Raw genomic sequence first — 21,173 nt, 5'->3', positions numbered from 1 at the left:
AAACCCAGCCTCTGGTTATTATTGGGCTGCTCATGGAAAATAGATACCTGAGCGTCACCCCCTAGGTCATTTGATTGAGTGGGTGTGAGGAAGTGTTCATATTTCTAATCAGCCTTCTAGACAATGCTGATGCAGCACGCCCAGGGAATGGAAGCCAGGAAGTGCTGCCTTGGGGCCTCTTCTCCCCCAGGTACAAAGTCCTAAAACCATCTGCCTTCCAAGTCCCACCTTCCCCAAGGCTCTGAAGCAGGTACACGGAAATCTCTGGTTCAGTTTTATCTGGACTCAAATGTGTTTCTAATCTCTTGTGGCCTCCCTCATTTATTCTCCCAACACTGACAGTGTGCTGTGTACCAAATGTGCTGTGGGGTTTGCAGGGAATAGTTTAAATAGAATTTCAGCTTTGGGTGCCGATGGTGGGGCTGTACCAAACCTGTACGAGGGCCTGTAACCAAAGGTGAGGAGGACCCAGCCATATCCTGAGGAAATTCGCAGCAGCTTTTGCCCAGGCCCTCTTCCTGGGTGGGGAGATGTGACTGGATGGTCCCAGTATACGGGTAGGGATACAGTCAGGTGGTATTAATAGGGACAGCTTAAAAAGCAGGTCTGCCTATCCTTAAGCTACTAGAAATAAGGCTTTAGAGGTCCTCTTTTGACCACCGTAAGCCTAAGGCTACAGATGGTATGTGACGTCCCCTCTTCTGTGGACCACGACACTCTAGATGGTGTTTTTCCATCCAGGCAGTTTCCGGAAGAAAAGATCTCTAGGATAGTGACATGATGGGAGATAATTTATAGTCTTCAACCAAGACTTAGTCATCTTCACTCTCCTCCCCAGGGCCTGAGGTGGAGACTGAAAAAACAACAACGAAAAAAGAGGTGATCCAATTCCAAAATGAACACTGTAGGCAAGCTGAGAACAGAAACTCAGAAAAAAAGAGGATGACTGCCAATGGCCAGCCCCAACGGGAAGGCCTATTTCTGCTTAACTTGGGGCATGAGGCCAAGACCTGTGCTGAGATCTCAGAAATGCCTGAGTGTTGCCCCGTTGGTGGTGTCCACACACAGCATGCAGAGGACCCGTGGATCCACACCAGAGGTGCCTGAGTAAGGGCATGGAGCTGGCTGGGGCAGACACAGCAGCCTGGTGTCCCGTCTCCTGACTGATGTGTTTCCTGGGCTGTCCAACACTCTCTCCAGGAAGTCACATGCCCTGTGCCTCAATAAAGCCATGCTTTAGTTCCAGGTGTTTTTCGTTCTCAGAGGACACTCAGGATGACCAGAGAGGGCTAAAGAGAGGGACACAGAGGGACCAAACTGCCTTTTTGGAGCTGGCCAAAATGGACCAACCCGTCTCCACTTCTCAAACATCCTTCGGTCATTCCATCCCACCGACTCCATACGTTTCAGGACTCTCCCGGCCACCAGGAGCTGCAGTAAGAGGCACGAGGCCCTAATGTGTGAAGCTGGAAATGTTCTATACCCGTGCTGTCAAACCATCAGCCGCCACAGCCACGCTAGCTGTGCTGGACCGTGCAGACCGAGACACACGGGCCACAGGTGTTCTGTCTTTTCTCTTTGTCATGAATTGGCTTATTCTGCTCAATTCTTAGCTACATCATTATCTTCTCATTGTTATCTCCATCAAATTCCACAGGAAGCAGGGGAAAGAGACCCAAACAGGCTGGTTTCTTACTTTATGATGTTTATTACGAGATCCTCAAGAGTCATTACAGAGTTTCGTGGCTAGCCTTCTCCACATCTCCACAGAGGGCAAAGAGGGTCCAGGGAAGGAAGAATGGAGTTTGGGGAAAGCTGGATCGTTTTTATATTCCAGAAGGAAGAAAACACGCATTCTTTACTCTATTCCTTCAAACACATGTGCCACACAGGTCGTGGGAATGGCAGATACAAACAGAGCAGGCCGGGAAGCCCGGGTCTGCATGACGGGCGAGTCTCTGCTGCACAGAGGAAGGCTGGCCTCCCGACCTCACCGCTGCTTCCAGGGAAGCGCCTTCAAACCGGCAAACAGGTCCGAGGGCAGCACTGCTTCTAGTGGACTGGTAGGGCAAGCTGGGACCTGGCTCTCCTGAAGCACTGTGCTGCCTCCCAAACCTGAGAAGAGCCCCCCGCGCATGCATGATGCTGAGGGCCTGCGCTCTGTCCCTGCGGACCCTCCACGGACAGAGTGCCTGGGAGGAGCCTAGTCTACTACACCAGCAACTCAGCCTACAACACAGGCCCAAAGCGGCACAGTGCTGTGGGCTGAAAAGAACCGTGGCATGTCAGGGACAGGTTACTAAAACACTGTCAGGGCCGGGCACCATCCCCCACCTTCACCACCATTAAAAACACAGCAGTGACAAGACTGAGAGTCTGTAGAATCCCATGGAGGACAGGATACAGGGCCGCTCTCCCCGTATGTCCTCCGCCTGCAAGGCTACACACTTCTCCTGTCTGACTCTGGTGCCCCGTGAGGTGGGGGGGTCTCCCTGCCCCCTAGAAGTGCTCCATGAATCTGGTAGGGAGTGACTTCATAAGCCCATGTGCTGCCGCCGCCTCCTGCAGTGCCCTTGGCTGTCCCCGGGGACCTCACAAACATGCTGACGTCATGTCCCTGTCCGTTCCTGATGTGATCAGTCCTGTGTGTAGCAGAGATCCACCCACCTACAACAAGCCAGCGCAAACCTCCATCTCCTGCAAAAAAAAGCTGGAGAACAATGGCCAGGCCAAGCTGCAAGGTAAGTGGGCCACACTGGCTGCAAAGGGAAAGGTGCCCAAGGCACAGAGCTCTCAGCTCACAGACTAAACCAACCTGCCCTGGGCGGCTGGTGGGTGAACCAGGAGCGGGAGTCCCCTTGGATGTCCCCTCTAACAGGTCATATAGCCAGTGCAGGCCATCCTTAGAGTCACCGTCCTGAGGGACGGAGGATGATGCTCTCCTAAGCCTCTAAGCATAGAGCTCTCAGTCCAAGGAGGATCTATTTACAATAAACCTGACAATCAATTATCAATGTATCCTGGAAACAGAGACTTCTTCTTGCTTCTCATTTTACCTTGTTTAAAATATTAGTTATTCCTCGTGTCGGGAAAATGGGAGACAAAGCCTGGGTGGAGCAGTGAAGGGAGAGATAAAGGAAGAAAATAAATAGTGAGAAAGAAATGGAGACTGAAACATAAAGGGGAGACTCCCAGGAGGACACAGGGTGTGGCGACTACGGAGAAATGACTGTCATCACCTAGAGAGCCAGTGTCCGGCCTACACAGGGAGAAGAAACTTAGGACTGTTTCCTTCCAGACCTCAGGCCAACCACGCAGGGTGCTTTGTGCTAAGTCCTGCGTGTGCCTTCACAGAAAACTCTGAATAAACAATCTCAGGGTTATGAACACTTAAGACACTTTCCTTGTTCAGGTAATTGGTGTGCAAAGGCAGGACACTGCCCTTCCCCACCTCCTCCCATCCACGCAGGTAGTAAATTCTCTGCAATTGCCTGCAACATAATGGTATATAAGGTATAGCTAATCTCTTTTTTCTATCAAAAAGCTGGTAACACCAGACCACAAGTCTGATAAATTCAGAGATGTGCCAGGGCTCAGGGTAGCCAGTAGTGTCCAAATGGGGAGACACTTGGTGGTGGAAGCAGCGCCTCTTTTCTAAGACCGGTGCTCCTTCCCCTCTCTGGGATAGCTGAACCGTCCATCTGAAGAATTCCTGGCATGCTGGGCTCAGGTGTCAGCTGGGTTTACCTCTTTGGAACAGAAGTAGTGCACAACCACGCCATTGGGGTATCTTGCAAATGCACTGTAGGGAGGGAAAGCCATTCAGGACTGAGGACCACCTCTAAGAAAAGGCGCCTTACCCATGTGCCACCCCAGAAGCGGTCCACCCTAACCATGAGGAAAGGCCCACCCTGAGGTCTTCTGGATTTACATAGTCACCATCTCTCATATAACCAAACAGAGGATGAGCTCCATGCAGTTTGAAGGCATGGGAACGTTTCTAATTAAGTCATCAATGTGAAATATAGGGCAGATGGAGCAGAACACTGGCCTGAGTCAGCACCAGCTTACGCAGAGCTGACAATGCTCATTAAAACAAGTTTCAGGCCAATTCTAACAAAAGACAGAAAGTAAGGTCTTTCTGGATTCTTCCACCCATGTAAGAAAAAGGACAAAGCACCCTGCTCTGCAGGAAAGGGGATGGACTAGAGTATATGCTTTGAAACACAATGATGCTGGCTCAGGATTTTACTCAAGTCTTCTTCTTCCTGCAGAGGCACATCCTTAAAAGACTTTCTGCCCACATACAATTCACATACACCCACTGACTACAGCACAATGCCTAGATGCCAAAAGGGAAGGGGTTTATAGGTAAGAAATCAAGAGCCCCATGCCATTTCAAGTCTTTAAATCCTCAAGCCCACCTGCAACAGACAATAGGGACTGCTTTCTGGAGCCTCAAGAACTACCTGTGGCCAAGACAGCAGCCCTGCTTTCCCCCTCAGTTAAAGGGCAGAAGTCCATCCTGAGCATGATGTGCTGAAACTGCACAGCTGGGGAGGAGGCTCACCTGTTCCCAATCTTCTTCTTACACACCATACACACCTTCTCCTCTGTGATGATGCACTTCACCTGCTGGTGTAAAATCCTCTCTTCCTGGACCTGGGGGAGCAGAAAGACTGGGAGAGAAGCCCCACAGTCCAGTATACACAGTACCAACCAGAGGCTGGCATGGTCTCATTTCCCAGCTCCCACAGAGGCTTCTAACTGCAATACTTGCAACTACATGTCAAGTTGGCTATTGGATCGGTTTGAGCTACAGTGTTAAAGGAACACAAAGCTCTGCTTTTGTTTACAGGGCATGTGTGCTAACTGTCTCTTACTAAAGAGTATAGCTGCACCCTAGAGTTGGGAAGTTTCATACCCTCAGAAATTCGGCATGAAGAAGGTTCTTGAGCACTTGATTGAACCGTTTCTTTTGTGCATTTTCTTCCAACACCTTTTCCAGAAAGATGCGTATATCGTTAATCTGAGTGTTTGCTGGGAGAAGGTTGATGGCCTAGGGACAGGAACAGGGTGAAACAGGACACGAGTGAGCCTGAGGAAATGTCTGATGCCACAGAGCTCTCAAACCCCATTTTCTGTCCCGTTTTCTGTCCTCTCCTCTCATTCAGTGCTCGCCCAGTGCCTGCCATCTCCCTGAGGACTCCTGACCTTAGTGGTGTCCAGCTTGCTGTGGTGCAGCTCGAGGACCTGCAGGGCAGCCTGGAGGTTGGCTTGTGGCTCCAGCAGTTCCAGCTTGATTGGTCCCAGGCAGTGAACACTGGGGGGTGACAGGTACATCCGGAGCAGGGACAGATACACCTGTCTCGTACAGGTACAAGCCACATATGTCAGGCTGGCAGTAAGCCTCCCAGAACCCCCCAGCATGACCACACCTAAAAATAAGAGGGGCTGGTCTATAGCAATAACTGTCAGGGAGCATTTTAAACTCATCACTTTTCACATTTTTAAAAGATTCTGGTGAAGTCAGTCAACTGAAGATGTTAAAAATTAAGGGCTGTTTTTCCTGAGAGGCAAAAATCAAATGCCTTGTATTTGTTAAGCCTGATACTACTAACAAAACGCCAGCACTGCAAAATGACTCAAAAAGATCCCTCCAAGCAATCTGGCTTTGAGGTGGAGGCCCTGTCACATTTTGGCAGAGGAGATGAACCCAAGATGAGATGTCGCAATTTCTTCCTGGTACCAGTAATGCAGGATTTCTCAACTTTAGCACTCAAGATTAGTGTCTGGATTATTCTCTGCTGAATTTTAGCGCTCTGTTTAGCAGCAACTCTGGCCTCTACCGCCTAGACTCCAGTTGCCCCCGTTTCCCCAGGCATGCCTAACAAAAGTGTTTCCAGACACTGACAAATCCATGTGCATTTTAGATGGCACACATAAGTGCACCTTATCACAATCATTAGATGCTCCTTCTCAATAGGCTGACCACAACACTTATCATACAAACTAGGACTCTTTTGACAGTAAAGGGGCAGGGACGCTACTTATAACCACGTGGATGACAATGAGCCAGAAATATCCCAAGCAAACCAGGAGGTACACTCAACCCTGCCTCTTCCTCAATAAAACATGTGCAAAACCAATCAGTGATCTTAGCGATTCATACCAGTGTCACTTATGGACAACCTAGAAGGGGTGGGGTGTGCTCTGAGGGACAGTGAAAAGCGCACATGCTCCCTGGGGCCGGGGTCACTACTTACATCTTTGTTGCCATCTTTGTTTTGGTCATAATGCTTGTGGCAGTACCTGCAAGGGAGAAAGTGGTGAGACAAGGCCAGAGCACCCATGTCTCGACAGAAGTCATGAGTGCTGCCTCCTCAGCAGCCTCAAGATGGCACCACAACCAGGGGCCAGCACAGGAAGCAGGGTGGAGGGGAGGTGGCCTTTTTAACCTCTCCCGCCTCTCCTCTCCTGTGGGGCGGCCATTAGACAACTTGGGGTGGTGAAGTGGCAGGGTCAACGTACTCCTCAGCCATCTTTGTGTCCTTCAGGATGTGGACGTAGATGAAGAGGGCTTGCTCATGCTTCCCCATGCGGCCCAGCAGCAGTGCGCGCTCTTCTAAGAGGCCTGGGAGGAAGAAGCAGTGTAAGTAGCCATAGTCACCACTGTGAAAGGATAGGCCAAGGGTTAAGCTGTGAGACAAATGGGTGACAATATTTTTATTACTTGGGATTTTTTTCAAGGAGAATTGCTAAAATTTAAAAAAGGATGGAGGGAGCTATTTTAGGAGGTACTTTATCCCATCCTTTTTGGTGATCACGTTTAAAGTGGGTGAGAACCCTCAGGCAAAGATCAATTGTGCGATAAGCACCTACAATGTGCCAAGCACTCCAGCTAAGGAAGGCTAACACTCAGTCTCTGCTCTCCCGGAATTTACACATCAAACATGTCTTTTTCAGACAAATTATGTCAGATCACAAATACTGCTAAATCATGAACATGACCAAGAACAGGTACTGATGCAATAAACAGGTTCCAACCTGGCTATCAATTACCAAGTGGGTCACACCCAGAAGAGACTCCTCTCAGTCATGGTACAAAAGTGAGTCTTCAGATGGGACAGAAGAGCAACACTGGCCTGAAACCCACGGTTTTTTCCAGGCCCAAGTTTTGGGAAGACTATGACACTGGGGAAACAGGGAAGATGAGTTTTTACATTACCTTCTGATGAATGGCTTCTGGCCACAAGCCAGACACTCACCATCAAAAGGGAAGTCACAGATGAGCCGGCCTGGATCATAGTAGCCAGAAATTTCCAAGAAGATAAGGAGCTTCCGCCGGTATTCTCCCAGCTCACCCTCTTCCTCTCCAGCAGGAACTGGAGTTTTGCCTTAAAGAAAACCATTCTCAGTATGAAAAGATGCTGCTGGGCAGCAACGTGGGGTCATCAGGAGAAACGAATGATGGCACCACCATAATCAGAAAGGGCTGCCACAGTGGGTTCCAGTTGGACTTTTCTGAGTTTATGGTCTCTACATGACCCCAAAACATCAGCTTGAGGTACAGAGGAAAACAAGCTGCACAAACACCCTTGTAGGCAAACCTGTTTCTTATCAGCACAGCTGTCATCCTGCAGACAAACCTGTTCCTTCCTCTGCCCACAAGGGTGATGCTCAGAGATGCCCAAAGCCAGACAAGGGCTCGAGTCTCCCCTGCTGGGTCACTTAGCTTCACTGGCTCCTATGAGGAACCTCCCGCCCACCTGGGCCTGCAGAAAACAGTGGGGTCTGCTTCCCTAAGCCACATGTCACCCTTGGGGCCCCAGGTCACTTCCGAAGCCCAGGGCCACCGGCTCCCTATAAGAACTGGTACCTGCAGGGAAGGACAGGAGATATTCCTTCATCAGACCTTGCACCTTCTCACAGTACAGCTGGATTAGGCAGTTGTGGAACCGAGAGCCTGTCTCCTCCCAAACGTGGATGACATGTTCCTGAGGCAAGACACAGGTCTACCTGGTACCCTCTGTGCTATGACCCAGCTCCGTCACCCAGTTGCCCTCACATTTTTAAGGCCCAACAGGTCCCATCCAGATTGTTCTCTCATTAAGCGATAGCTGTTTTAAAACCACCAGGAAGTTTTGGAATACAACCTAGCAACTCAGATTATTTTCTTGATTTGCAATCTAAGCTCCTTCATTAATTTTGTCCCACAATCTCTAAACTCTCACATCACCCCACGTAGTTAAGGTTAAACAGCTGCCTTCTGGTACTTAAAACCAATGTGGCTGTCCTGTGGTCACTGCTAAGTGGCTGTACAAATGTGGCTCTGAGTTGTTTTTCCTGAGTGTCATCAAAAAGTAACATTTCCAGCTTCACCTACCAAGATCTCTTTCTTCAGAGGATCCTGAAATCATCTTCCTTATATTCCTACCAATCCCCAAGTGACACAAACCCCAATCTGAATTGCCCAAGAACTGACCCATGTGGTCCTGGATTGCACATTTAAAGGTTTTTAGATCAGACCTAAAAAGACCTTACCAGATAAGGAATAGCCAGACTCTTAAAATTCTCCACCAAGAAGCCGAGCACTCGGTCTCGTGGCAGAGACTCCACTTCTGGGAGATCTTCGGTAAATATCTGTGGGAAAAACCTGAGTTCCAGTGGTGGAACGACCTGTCTGCAGTGCCGCCAAACACACACACACACACACACAGGTGGACCTCTGAAGAGGGAAAGGGGTGCAAGATGGCACCTGTAGCTAATGCGATAGCCTAGATCGTAGGTCTCCTGGTGTCCTGTGCAAGGCTCTCTCCACTACGCTGTCTCGTATTTCCCAGTCTACTCCTCTGAACACTAAGAAACTGCATGAATCCTCCCTTGCCCTCCAACCACCATCGCCCTAAGTAGAATCAAGAGCAAGCATCCAAGAGACCCCCGTGACCCACCTTCAGGCCATCCTCTGGAAAGTCTCGTAGCACCCATACTGAGTAGGAAAAAATCAAATGCAGGTTTTCTGTGCCTGGAGGGAAAAGACTTGTCAGCAGGGGAAGGCGGGTGCACAGGTGGCCCCAGAATTTACTTTCCAGGGATAGTTCTGTCCAAGCACCAGACACCCAGGGCTGCTTGGCCCTACTGGGCTGTCAGTTCCACCACAGGAGTACTTTTACCCCAAAGTAAAAACAAAGCTGGGTGAACACAAGGGAGAGAGGGCACTGACGAGCCAGAATCAGAAATGGAGGAAGATCGGGTCCATTGGAACACAATCCTTTCCTGCTTCCATTTCAAAGCCGGACTTACCCAAATGTTGCAGATACTGCACGGTCCTCTCATGGCCTTTCAGAGGGGAGTTTGCTTTCTTGGACTGGTCCACCAGCACCTGCAGAGCTGGCCATGAAGCCCAAAAACAAGGTCATGAGCCTCTTCCAGAAGGCGTGTCCCCATGGGAGAGTTATCACACATCAGTAGGCTTCCCCAATCTACATACAAGTGACCCTCCCAGATGAGAGGAATCCCTCCTCCAGCCACCTTTCTCGTGGAGCCCCTTCTTCTCATACAGGATTATCAGCTCGCTGTACTTGTGTGCCTTCTTCAGCACATGCTCGCTCTCTTCGATGTGGCAGTGATTGTTCTCCAGGCGCAGCAGGGGGGCCACTAGGGCCACGTTCGTCTGCAGAGGAAGCAGGACTTTGGTGGAAAGTTCTGCTTCGTGGAGGAGCCCCCGCCCCACCTAGCCCAGGTCTGCTTCAGGCTGAAAGGCCAGGGCATGACACAAGCAAGAGAAGGCAAACCACCCCTTTTCAGGACTAGAGTTAGCAGTTTTACAGCATTATGTTCTTTCACACAACAAATGTTAATGTTCTGGAGGGGAGTGGGGGAAAGGCGGCGATGCACTCAGGAAATACTGTCCCCGTCCACCTGGTAGCATTAACCCCAATCTTACCAGAGACCAGCCCACTGCAAATACTGGGGCAATATCTTGCCTTATCCTTTTAATTCCAAGAAGCTCACAGGTGTCAGGCAAAGACCAGGCGGTTCCCATCATCAAAGATTTCACTTGTACTAGTGGCAAGTACCCCAAAGTAGCATTTTCCCAGTTTCAGCGGACTGGGGAATTGCGGGTACCCGAATGGTTGGAGAACTCACATGCAGGTAGCACTTGAGCAAGGTGGTGTCGATGATTTGCAACAGCTTCTTCTTGGATTTAATGGTGGGAGTGCCTTCCATAAGTGGGGAGGTGCTAGACTGGTGATCTGAGTCATTCAGCTTCTTTACCAGTTGGCTTCGTTTCTGCAAAGGCCCAAAAATGCAGGGTCAAGGCCAGGACTAAATCATCTGTATCACCTGAGCTACCAGATAATTTCAAAGACCTCCAAAGCGGCTCACACCTACCTACCTTGATCTCACAATAGGACATAATTTTTAGCAGGTATCAAAATAGATGAATGCCAGACTGCCACAGATATGGTAACAATTATTTACTGGATACTTACTACACACCAGGCACTGTGCCAAGAACTTTATGTTATCCTATTGTAAGCCTAAAACAAATGCAAGTATTATTATCCCCATTTACAAGCGAAGAACCCAAGGCATAGATGTTACATTTCTCACAAGCAGTAGAGGCAAGTTTCCAATTAGGGTCTAATTCCAAAGCCCATATTCTTCTTTTTTCTTTTTTTAAATCAACTTTATTGAGGTATAAGTAACATACAATAAAATGTATCCTTTAAAAGTATGAGATCCATTCTGACGGACACACATGCATGTGCTATCATCTGCGCTTTGTTCAATTTATAGAACACAGGCAGAGTAGGTACAGCAAAATCCTTAAGGGCTCTAGGATATTTGAAATGGTCAATCAACACTGGCTCCAACTTTAAGTCACCAGCTGCATTAGGCCCCAACAAGAATGTCAATCTGTCCTTAGAAGCTTTGAATCCGAGCCCTAACTTCTACTCTCTAGCTATGAAAATCCCAGTTGAGGGCGCCTGGGTGGCTCAGTCGGTTAAGTGTCTGACTCTTGATTTTTGCTCAGGTCATGATCTCACAGTTTGTGAGTTCAAGCCCCACATGGAGCTCCACACTGACAGTGTGGAACCTGCTTGGGATACTTTCTCTCCCTCCATCTCTCTACTTCTCTGCTACTCAAGCTCGCATGCTCCCTCTCAAATAAATAAAAATAATTAAACAAACAAAAAAAATGAAGTCCTAATTGGCATTTTCTTCCAACAGAAGATTGTTCCATCTACACTGAAAATCTATTGTTGAGTACAGCCACCTTCATGAATGATTTTAGCCAGACCTTCTGGATAACTTGCTGTACCTTCTACATCAGCAACTGCTGCTTCACCTTGCATTTTTATGTTATGGAAATGCCTTCCTTCTTAAACTTATGAACCAACCTCTGCTAGCTTCAAACTTTTCTTCTCTAGCTTCCTCAACTCTCTTAGCCTTCATAGATTTGAAGAGAGTTGGGCCTTGCTCTGGACTGGGCTTTGGTGAAAAGGAATGTTGTGGCTGGTTTGATCTTCTATCCAGACCACTCAGACTTTCTCCGTAACAGCAATAAGGCTGCTTTGCTTCCTTATGATTCACGTTCACTGGCGTAACAGTTTTAATTTCCTTCAACAACTTTTCCTTTGCAGTCACAACTTGGCTAACTGGTGTTAAGAGGCCTAGATTTCAGCCTATCTTGGCTTCTGCCACGCCTTCATCACAAAGTTTAATTATTTCTAGCTTTTGATTTAAAGTGAGAAATGTGCAACTCCATTTCACTTGAACACTTAGAGGCCTTCGTAGGGCTATTAGTTGACCCAATTTCAATATTATTGTGTGTCAGGGAATAGGGAGGCCCAAGGAGAGGGAGAGAGACGGGGGAACAGCTAGTTGGTGGAGCAGTCAGAACACACACATTTATTAAGTGTGCCATCTTATAAGGGCACAGCTGGTGGCATCCCCAAACAATTATAATAGTGACATCAAAGGTCAATGATCACAAGGGCGTATGGCGGGCTCAGTCGGTTAAGGATTCGACTTAGGCTCAGGTCATGATATCATGGCTCACAAGTTCGAACCCCACATCAGGCTCTGTGCTGTCAGCTCACAGCCTGGAGCCTGCTTTGGATTCTGTGTCTCCTTCTCTCTTTGTTCCTTCCCCATTTGTGCTCTATCTCTGTCTCTCAAAATAAATAAACAAATTTTTTTAAAGATCAAGATCACAGATCCAATCATAAATAATAATGAGACAGTTTGAAATGTTGTGAAAATTACCAAAATGTGACACAGAGACACAAAGTGAGTAAATGCTGTAGGAAAAATGGTGCCAATGGACTTGCTCCATTGCCAGGGCTGGCACAAACCTTTAAATTTTTCTTTTTTTTAAAAAGCAGCATCTGTGAAGCACAATAAAGGAAGTTGGTGTGGCTCTAAAGATCTAGAAGGACAACAATATAATGATGATTACTTTTCTCTGGGTGGGAGAGTTATCAGTGATTTGTACTTTTACTTTATATTTTCCTGTGTTTGCCAAGTTTCCTGCATAGAGCACGTATTTTTCCAGAAGTATGTGTGCTCCAAAAAAAGTGTTCCAAAAAACTTCTTATTTTCTAGCAACTAAAATTTATTCCTTTTAGTTCCTATAATAGCTTAGCATACATGTACCAGAAATCAAGTACATTTCCTGGTATTATGATTTGGCAACAAACAGCTCAATGGTAAGAATGAACGGGAAGATGAAGGAGAAAGAAATGTGCCCAGCCCACCATGGCTGCTCTAGGATTCATGTGTGGAATCTGCCTGTGGGTTAGAGAAGGCCCTTACTTCCATGTCATAGAATAGCAGGTTCTAGAGCTCCCAGGTAAACTCTTCCACACACCTCTGTATTACACCTACCTGCGTCAGGTAGTCAATCAGAGCTAGGTGTGCCTTCTCCAGCTCAGCCCCCGAGAGCACAGGTAGCGGGTTAGGGTACTGCAGCTGTTTCCTGTAGTCTGTGGGCAGCAGGTCCGGGTACAGGCCCATCACATGAGTAGGGTCTAAAAAGAAGGTAAATGTGATTCCCCAGGAAGGAGCATGTAGCAATTTAAAGATTCAATAAAAAGAGACTATTATTATGGCAAAATAAGTTCCACATTGATTTTTTTTTAAGATTTTTAAAAAAATTTTTTAAGTAATCTCTACTCCCAACATGGGGCTTGAACTTACAACTTGGAGATCAAGAGTCTCATGCTCCACCAACTGAGTTAGCCAGACACCCCAAGACTGACTTAAAAATTTTTTTTTAATGTTTGTTTATTTTTGAGAGAGAGGGAGAGACAGAGCACAAGTAGGGGAGGGGCAGAGAGAGAGGAAGGCACAGAATCTGAAGCAGGCTCCAGGCTCTGTGCGGACAGGCTGAAAGCAGCAAGCCTGATGTGGGGCTCAAGCCCACAAACTGTGAGATCAGGATCTGAGCTGAAGTCAGACACTTAGCCACCCAGCTGCCCCTAGACTGACATTTCTTTAAAAAGGAACGATTCCAAGTTCCTAACAACTCAATGAGCTATACACTTACATAATTTGAGCACTATTTATATTTCACCAAACCATTACAAAAATGGCTTGACTCTTTATNGCCTGGGTGGCTCAGTTGGTTAAGCATCTGGCTTCAGCTCAGGTCATGATCTCATGGTCTGTGAATTCAAACATCACATCAGGCTCTGTGGCAACAGCTCAGAGCCTGGAGCATGCTTCAGATTCTGTGTCTCCCCCCTCTCTCTGCCCTTTCCCTGCTCACACTCTGTCTCTCTGTCTCTCAAAAATAAAAACACGAAAAAAATTTTTTTAAATAGCTGAAAAGATCAAGAACTTTAAAAAATTATCTGTCAAAAAAGGAATACTACTGAAACAAATGGCCAAACAATAGGCTACGGTATATATTTGCAGCCTATATGGCAAGAGATTAATAGGTTGATTATATAAAACAAATCCACACAAATTCGTAAAAATTTGTTTTTGATGAACAGGCAAAAGACACAAACATCTGACAAGAAAATAATATAAATAAGCGGGAAAGCATTCCGTTACATTAAGAATCAAAACAGTACAGGGACGCCTGGGTGGCTCAGTCGGTTAAGTATCTGACTTCGGCTTAGGTCATGATCTTGAGGCTTGTGGGTTTGAGCCCCTCTGAGCTGTCAGCACAGAGCCTGGAGCCTGCTTTGAATTCTGTGTCTCCCTCTCTCTCTGCCCTGCCGCACTCATGCTTGCTTGCTTTCTCTCTCTCTCAAAAATAAACATTTAAAAAAATTTAATAAAAAAAGAAAACAGTACACACTAAAAACATGTACATATTTTTATATCCATTTAATTAGTAAAAAAAAGAATTATATGATACTAGCCAATGCTTGCAATATTATGAAACTGAATCCCTTTTACACTGCCAAGGCAAAAAATACTGCTACCTCAAATAAGAATAAAGCACCTGGACCCACTAAAGCCACTTCTAGGAGTTCACCCTAACAAAACAGTCTAAAAATGGGAGGGGAAAACACATCTGAATGAATAGGTAATGTTATGAGCATTATCTGCAACAATGCAATTCTGGAAACAAAGTGGAATTCCTTCAGCAGCAGAAACAAAGTAATTTTCATTTAACTAAGAGATTATAACGCAATCATCACAAATTATAATTATGAAGGGCAACACAGCAACATGGAAAAATGCTGTAACAATTTTAAGAAAACCTATGAAAGTATATACCTTTATGATTATAATTACATTAAGATGTATACACGTCTGGAAAAAGTCTGGATGAGAAAGAGACAAAATGATAGTCAAGGCTGGATCTCGAGTAAGCTTTGTTTCCTTTAACACTTTAATAATGTTTTGTATTAATGTTTTGTTTTCATTAAAAAAAAACTTTTAGGGGCGCCTGGGTGGCTTAGTCGGTTAAGCGTCTGACTTTCGCTTAGGTCATGATCTCGCGGTTCGTGGGTTCGAGCCCCGCGTCGGGCTCTGTGCTGACTGCCAGCTCAGAGCCTGGAGCCTGTTTCAGTCTGTGACTCCCTCTCTCTGACCCTCCCCTGCTCACGCTGTCTCTCTCTCTCTCTCTCCTAGAAATAAATAAAAAAAATTTAAAAAAAAAAAACAAACTTTTAAAAAGTTGGAGGAACATGAGAAGGCCCTGTCCCTTCTATAAGGAGGGGAGTGCCAGGCAAGCGGACCAGAAGAGAAATACCACATAGCCTTCAACGCTCCAGGACCCACATCATTCCTAAGGAATCTGTGTCTGGCCACAAAATTTCTGCCAAGCCAGGAAGACTGTGTTCCTCAAAATCAGAGATCATGATAATGTGAAAAAGACACTTGTGAGAAGCGACAAACCAACAGGACAGTTGCTGGTTGTACATGGTCACCATCCAGAAGCGCAGTCTGAGGAAAGAAGATGGAGGTAGAGGGAAGGGTGGCCCTCGCTGTGATGCTCTGTCAGCCTCCTGCACCACAGTGTATGTCTACAAACACGGCTCTGATCATGTCATTGTACTTACACCTTGTGCTATCACCCAAAGCCTCTAATATGATGTCCGCATTCCCTTGCAGCATTCAAGGTCCTCTGAAATTTGGCCCCAACATTTTCTAGTGTGATCTACCAAGCACCACGAACATCCCACTGGGCTGTGGTTCACAGACCCTCAGACACAACTGCATCCCCCTGCCACCTGCCTTCCTGTACACTCTCCTTTCCCATCTATGTTCCAGGGCCCAGGTCACCTCTCTCTCTCCTCCTCTTGAGACCCCCTGACTCACTTCTCCACAAGCCTGGAGACCTCTTTCACACTTACTGCAATGTTTTACTGAGCAGTTTTACATGCAAGCTCTTTATGGACACACAACATGTCTTATTTATCAGAGAAGCCCAGGACCGAAGGCAGGAATGGCACTGACCAGGCTTACCTGATTTGCCTTCAGGCCATATGTTCTCTGAGTCCAGGATTATGCCACACATCAAATCCCGAGTAATAGCAAACAATTAACAATGAGACTATATTCCTTATGAGAACAAAGGATACAGATCAACTCTGCTTTGGCCACATGGATCTGGCGGCTCCCTGAATGTATCAGGCACCGTTTCCACCTCACTGCCTTCCCACCAGCCATTCCCTCTGCCTGCAGTGCACCTCTCCAGACATGTACCTGCTTCATTAAATAGCCTCCTTCAGTCCCCAGCTTCTCAGAGACACCTTCCCTAATCATTTCATCTCTAACTGCAATCCTAATTCTTATCTTCAGTACTCCTTATCCCCATTCCCCAGTTTTATTTTTCTTAGGACTTACCACTTCCCAACATATTATAATTTTATTTTGTCATCTGCCCTCTCTCTATCAGAATATAAGCCCACAACCTGGTACCCAGAATTGTCTTCAGTGCATGATAGAAGCTTGATAAAAATTTTGTTAGCTGAGTAAGTAATGAATATACTATGTGAACCAACTCAACAGTCTAGGGCTCAATTTCAAGATCTATACATGGGTTTTAAGAAATATAAAAATTATCTTACTCACATTATTCTCAAACACTAGACTCCAGTGTATCTTCTTATCAAGCCCTGATGCAAATGCCAGTAGCCTTACCTTTCTATCTTACATTAGAGCTTTTTATGTATAAGTTGTGGATTGCCACAAGGAAATAACCCTAAAATATTGGTCCTTAAACATTTTTAGGATCTAAGACATCTTAAAGATTTTAATAAAAGGTACTGATCCTCTCTCCAAAAAAGCTACATATGAAAAAACTTTTACATCGAGTCTAGGGTGGTTTATATATTTGATAAAGCCCACTCACAGGTCCCATGTTCCCAGTGGGAGGAGACAAGTTTCTTCCCACTCATAAAGGGTAGAAATAGGACACCCTTATAAGAACCCTATCTGTGGGACACAGGAAAGGAAACCTGGGCCCAGTCCATCCTATACTATGGGGATGAAAGGACACTGGGCCCGGCACTATTATATTCTAGTCATTTGAGACTGTTCTCTGCAGCCTGGCCTCCCCTCTGGCTCAGATGAAACACACCTCCACAAAACTTCCTTTCGCTCCTATTCTGTACTCTTACAGCATTCTTCTCACTTGGCATCCCAGGTACACTCTGTTCTGCTACAACCCAAGTTTCCTTCATGTGAATTAGTTCATGCACAGTTGGTAAGTGGGAAAATGATATCATTGTGAGGCGAAAATTGTGTCAGTTTGTATGCAAATTTCCCCAGCTTGTTAATGTTTTGAAGTGACCAGGCAAGCTTCCTCACAATTAAAGAGAGCCTTGACTATACAGGGAGACTTAAAGAAAGGAACTGAAAAGAAGTGACCTCTTTTAGTGCAAGGAGTGGCTGGTTAGCTTCAAAACACCTATACCTTCTATTAAGTTAAACCACCTGCAAAAGCTGAGAGTAAAAATGAAGCAAAGATGTTCCCTCCATATGAATTTTTTGAGGGTTTCATAAAGAAGCCTATATCCAGGATTGGACTTTTTATTTTGATGAAACTTGTTTCTATTAGAAGCAAATATTTTCAAAGATTTGTATCTCAAAGGAAAAAGCACAGCCCCAGGATTCAAGATTGCAAAGCACTATCATGCTGGGTACCAACACCAGTGGGAATTTAATTTTAGTAGGACTATTACTGTTTTGTTTTTTTTAATGTTTATTTATTTTTGAGAAAAAGAGAGAGAGCAAGCACCAGTGGGGGAGGGACAGAGAGAGAGGGAGACACAGAATCCGAAGCAGGCTCCATGCTCTGAGCTGTCAGCAGAGTCTGACTCGAAGCTTGAACCCATGAGCTGCAAGATCATGACCTGAGCTGAAGTTGGACGCTTAACTGACTGAGCCGCCCTAGGACTCTTACTATTTTAATTAATGTTCCACTTAAAAAGATGCCTGTCTTGAGAGTGGTCTGCCCCAACCTCATTTTTCCAACAAGCCTGTTATGTACCATTAAGTATGTAAGTATGTATGTATGTATGTATGTATGTATGTATGTATGAATGAATGTATGTATGTATGCATGTATTTAAAGTTTATTTATTTGTTTTGAGAGAGAAAGGGAGACAGAAAGAGAGAGAGAAAGCAGACGAGGGACAGAGAGAATCCTGTGCTGTCAGAGAACAGCCTGATGCAGGGCTCAATCTCACTAATTCAGAGATTATGACCTGAGTGGAAATCAAGAGTTGGACGCTTAACCAACTGAGCCACACAGGTACCCCTCCATGAGTATTTATTATAGAATATAAAGTTTTGCAGGACCACAATGAAGGCATCATAGCAAAATTGCCTGCACCACAATATACATAAAAAAGAGTACTGTGGGTGCCATGTATGAATATTCTAGCCATTGGAAAGAGATCTAACCTCTCTACTGTAAATAAATAAAGGGATATTCTGTTAATATATTGGTCTGATGTGATTTTAGTCAGGCTATACTGATAGTCTGATGATCTCTGGATATACTAAGAACATCCACTTCTGGACCTGAGGACCAGACCTTAGTCTGAGGTCAATGGAGACGCTGCCCACTAGACAACAGCACCACCAGCACACATCTGCTGCCGCCACTGGTAAGGGTCCAACTTCTGCCTTATCTTCCCTACTAGACTGCTCTTTGAAAGCAGAATTCCTGTCTGGTTGTAGTTGCTTGGGGTCCAGCAGAGTGCACTGCACTCTCTAAGAGCTCAGTATGTATTTGTGGAATGAATAAACTAAAAGAACTTCATTAAGATTGACTTTAAAGCTTTAGGACTGGAATTCAATTATCATTGGTACATGGAAAAAGTACCAAATTACTATGGCAGTTATAGCTTATTATTCCAGTGTCTTCCCAAAGAGCTGGTAGTACACTGAAAATAAATGTCCCAAGTGAGTTCACTCAGAGGAAGGATGGTAGAAATTTAGTGATTTCAGGTTGCCAGTTTCCATCCCCCTTCTGAAACAGCAATCTATTTCCTTTTGGTGAGCTCCTTCTTCCATACCACATGTGGTCTTGGAGAATAGTTCTAGGTACCTACGTTTGCCTTCAGAAGCAAAGGGTAGCCACAACCTCTTTCCCCATCCCTAGTACAGTCAGAAGGTGTGAGACTATAACCTAATCCTGGCCAATCAGAGCCCCTTAATCTTGAGGAAGTGACTCAAGGATGACAAGCAGTATGGTACACACCAACATATATCATACATCCTACAAGGTTCTTTTATGTAATGTTGATATTCCTCCATCAAGAGGTAGGGTCTGTGTTCCCTTGCCTTGAACACATACGAATATGGCAGAAGTGACTATGATAAAAGACCACCTAGGTCTCTTGGATTGCTCACTCCAGGAAAAGCCGGTCACTGGGAATGAGGACACTCAAACAGAGGGACCCACTTGGACAAGAACTGAGGCCTCCAGCTCACCACCAGCACCAACGTGTCAGCTATGAGAATGAGCCACCCTGGAAGTGGATCCTCTAGTCTAGTCAAGACTCCAGATGAAGCCAGCCCAGCCAACACACAACTGCAAACACATGAGAGATCCGAAGCAACATGTGCCCAGCTAATTCCTTCCCAAATTCCTAACCACAACACATACCGGGAAAGATAACAGATGGTTTGTTATTTTAAGCCGCTCAGTGATTTGTTACATGGCATTAGATAGCTAATACAAGCTGGTAAGGGGTAATTTTCATCGAGGATGTGGTAACAGGAAAAGTGGTAGCAACAGCTCAGGAAGTGATTGTGCCAAAGGAGGACTGCTCAGCCTGTCCTGGTTCCACAGGGATTGCTGTCCAGCTTCCTGTTTCTTGCTGGGAGGTTCTTTGGAGCAACCTTGGTTCCTATCATTCACAAGCCCGGTCTCCATTAATTTTGTGTCTACCTACCATTCCCCCAATATTCCAAGAAACTACTCTTAATTTATCCAGATACTGCTTTAATGAACCAGGACTGGTCTCCACTGTTCACAGCCAAGAATCTTAACTGATACAGGGAGTTATCTTTAGTTCATTATTGGCCAAGGATGAGGGAAGGAGGAAAAAAGGCAAAACAAGAGAAGAGAAGGGGATAAATATTATATAAAGTCAAGCCAGGCATACATAGATGGACCTAAATTAAGCAAAAACAGAAACGAAACAATCTAATACTAACAACAAGCAAACTTTATTTGGCATTTATCTCATACCATACACTGTTCTAAGCACTTTACATAATCTTCACAGCAACGCTTTGAGGTCAATTGTTATTATTTGCCCTGCTTTGCAGAGGAAAAAACTGGAAGGCAGAGAGGTCCAGTGACTTTGCCTGAGGTCAGCAGCTGGACTCCAGCGTACCTACCCCTCACAATGATGTTCTAATGTCTAGAGATTTTGTAGGTCTCTGAGAATAGGAAAGGCTTTGTAGCACTGCCCCGTGTGGCTCTCAAAAGGAACCTACTGTTTAATCCTACTAAGCTCAGGTCAGGGACTTTTGCCTAGAACAGCATTCAATAAACACTAGATGACTGAATACACTTGAATGACTTTGTTATCTTTCTCTAATGGCAAGACCAAACCATCTTGGGCGACCGGAAGTCTGTGCTAACGGGTGAGACCAGATGAACAAGATGAGAGCTATAAATACACAACCACTGTGGTCACCCACAGGATCCTGTGAGGCCCGAGATCAATTGACATGAGCACTGGTCTCAGATGGTCTAGTATCACTTCTCCCGTGCTTTTCAGTTTCCCTTCCCTCAAGGCCATACCCATGTGTTACCTGTGCCAAGCTTAGCAAAGACCTGCATGGACTCATCAAAACGCTTCTGGCAGAAGAGGTTGAAGGCATACAAGTTCTTGATGTGATGGATCTGTTGCTGCTTTTCACTGTCGGAATCATCTTTCATTTCCTGGTAAGAGGGTACAGGTAAGAGCTCACTCACTCACCAAATATTTATTCAGTAATATACTAGGTATTAGACACACCCTACGAGGCCCACATACTGAAGTGCACAAGACAGCCACATGGCGTCTGCCCTCACATTCTAATCGAAACAATGAGAAGAAACTATGTAATGAAAATATAACTGGGTTTCTACAAAATATGTGACCAGTATACCTGAAAATTGTCAAGGTCATGAAAAATAAGATAAGATTAAGAAACTGTCACAGATCAGAGGACACTGAAGATACACAACA

General features: G+C 45.7%; 1 protein-coding gene across 1 annotated transcript in view; it reads right to left on the bottom strand.

Moving 5' to 3' along the window:
• Positions 1-1,688: 1,688 nt before the first annotated feature.
• Positions 1,689-21,173, bottom strand: part of VPS39 (VPS39 subunit of HOPS complex) — a 47,919-nt gene continuing 28,434 nt past the window's right edge. Inside the window, exons 11-25 of the mRNA XM_077764599.1 lie at positions 20,755-20,884; positions 12,898-13,040; positions 10,150-10,293; positions 9,532-9,673; positions 9,304-9,390; positions 8,952-9,025; positions 8,545-8,643; positions 7,880-7,997; positions 7,269-7,397; positions 6,532-6,634; positions 6,267-6,312; positions 5,215-5,364; positions 4,925-5,059; positions 4,571-4,662; positions 1,689-3,802 (exon numbers count right to left, since the gene is read on the bottom strand). Of these exons, the coding sequence (XP_077620725.1) occupies positions 3,727-3,802; positions 4,571-4,662; positions 4,925-5,059; positions 5,215-5,364; positions 6,267-6,312; positions 6,532-6,634; positions 7,269-7,397; positions 7,880-7,997; positions 8,545-8,643; positions 8,952-9,025; positions 9,304-9,390; positions 9,532-9,673; positions 10,150-10,293; positions 12,898-13,040; positions 20,755-20,884 (1,668 nt within the window). The 3' untranslated portion in view covers positions 1,689-3,726. The remainder of the gene's footprint in view (positions 3,803-4,570; positions 4,663-4,924; positions 5,060-5,214; positions 5,365-6,266; positions 6,313-6,531; positions 6,635-7,268; positions 7,398-7,879; positions 7,998-8,544; positions 8,644-8,951; positions 9,026-9,303; positions 9,391-9,531; positions 9,674-10,149; positions 10,294-12,897; positions 13,041-20,754; positions 20,885-21,173) is intronic.

This window comes from Crocuta crocuta, unplaced genomic scaffold (assembly GCF_008692635.1).
Source record: "Crocuta crocuta isolate KB4526 unplaced genomic scaffold, BGI_CrCroc_1.0 scaffold102, whole genome shotgun sequence".
Taxonomy (NCBI): domain Eukaryota; kingdom Metazoa; phylum Chordata; class Mammalia; order Carnivora; family Hyaenidae; genus Crocuta; species Crocuta crocuta.
Note: the sequence above shows the minus strand (reverse complement) of the source record. Positions and strands in the feature narration are given on the sequence as shown.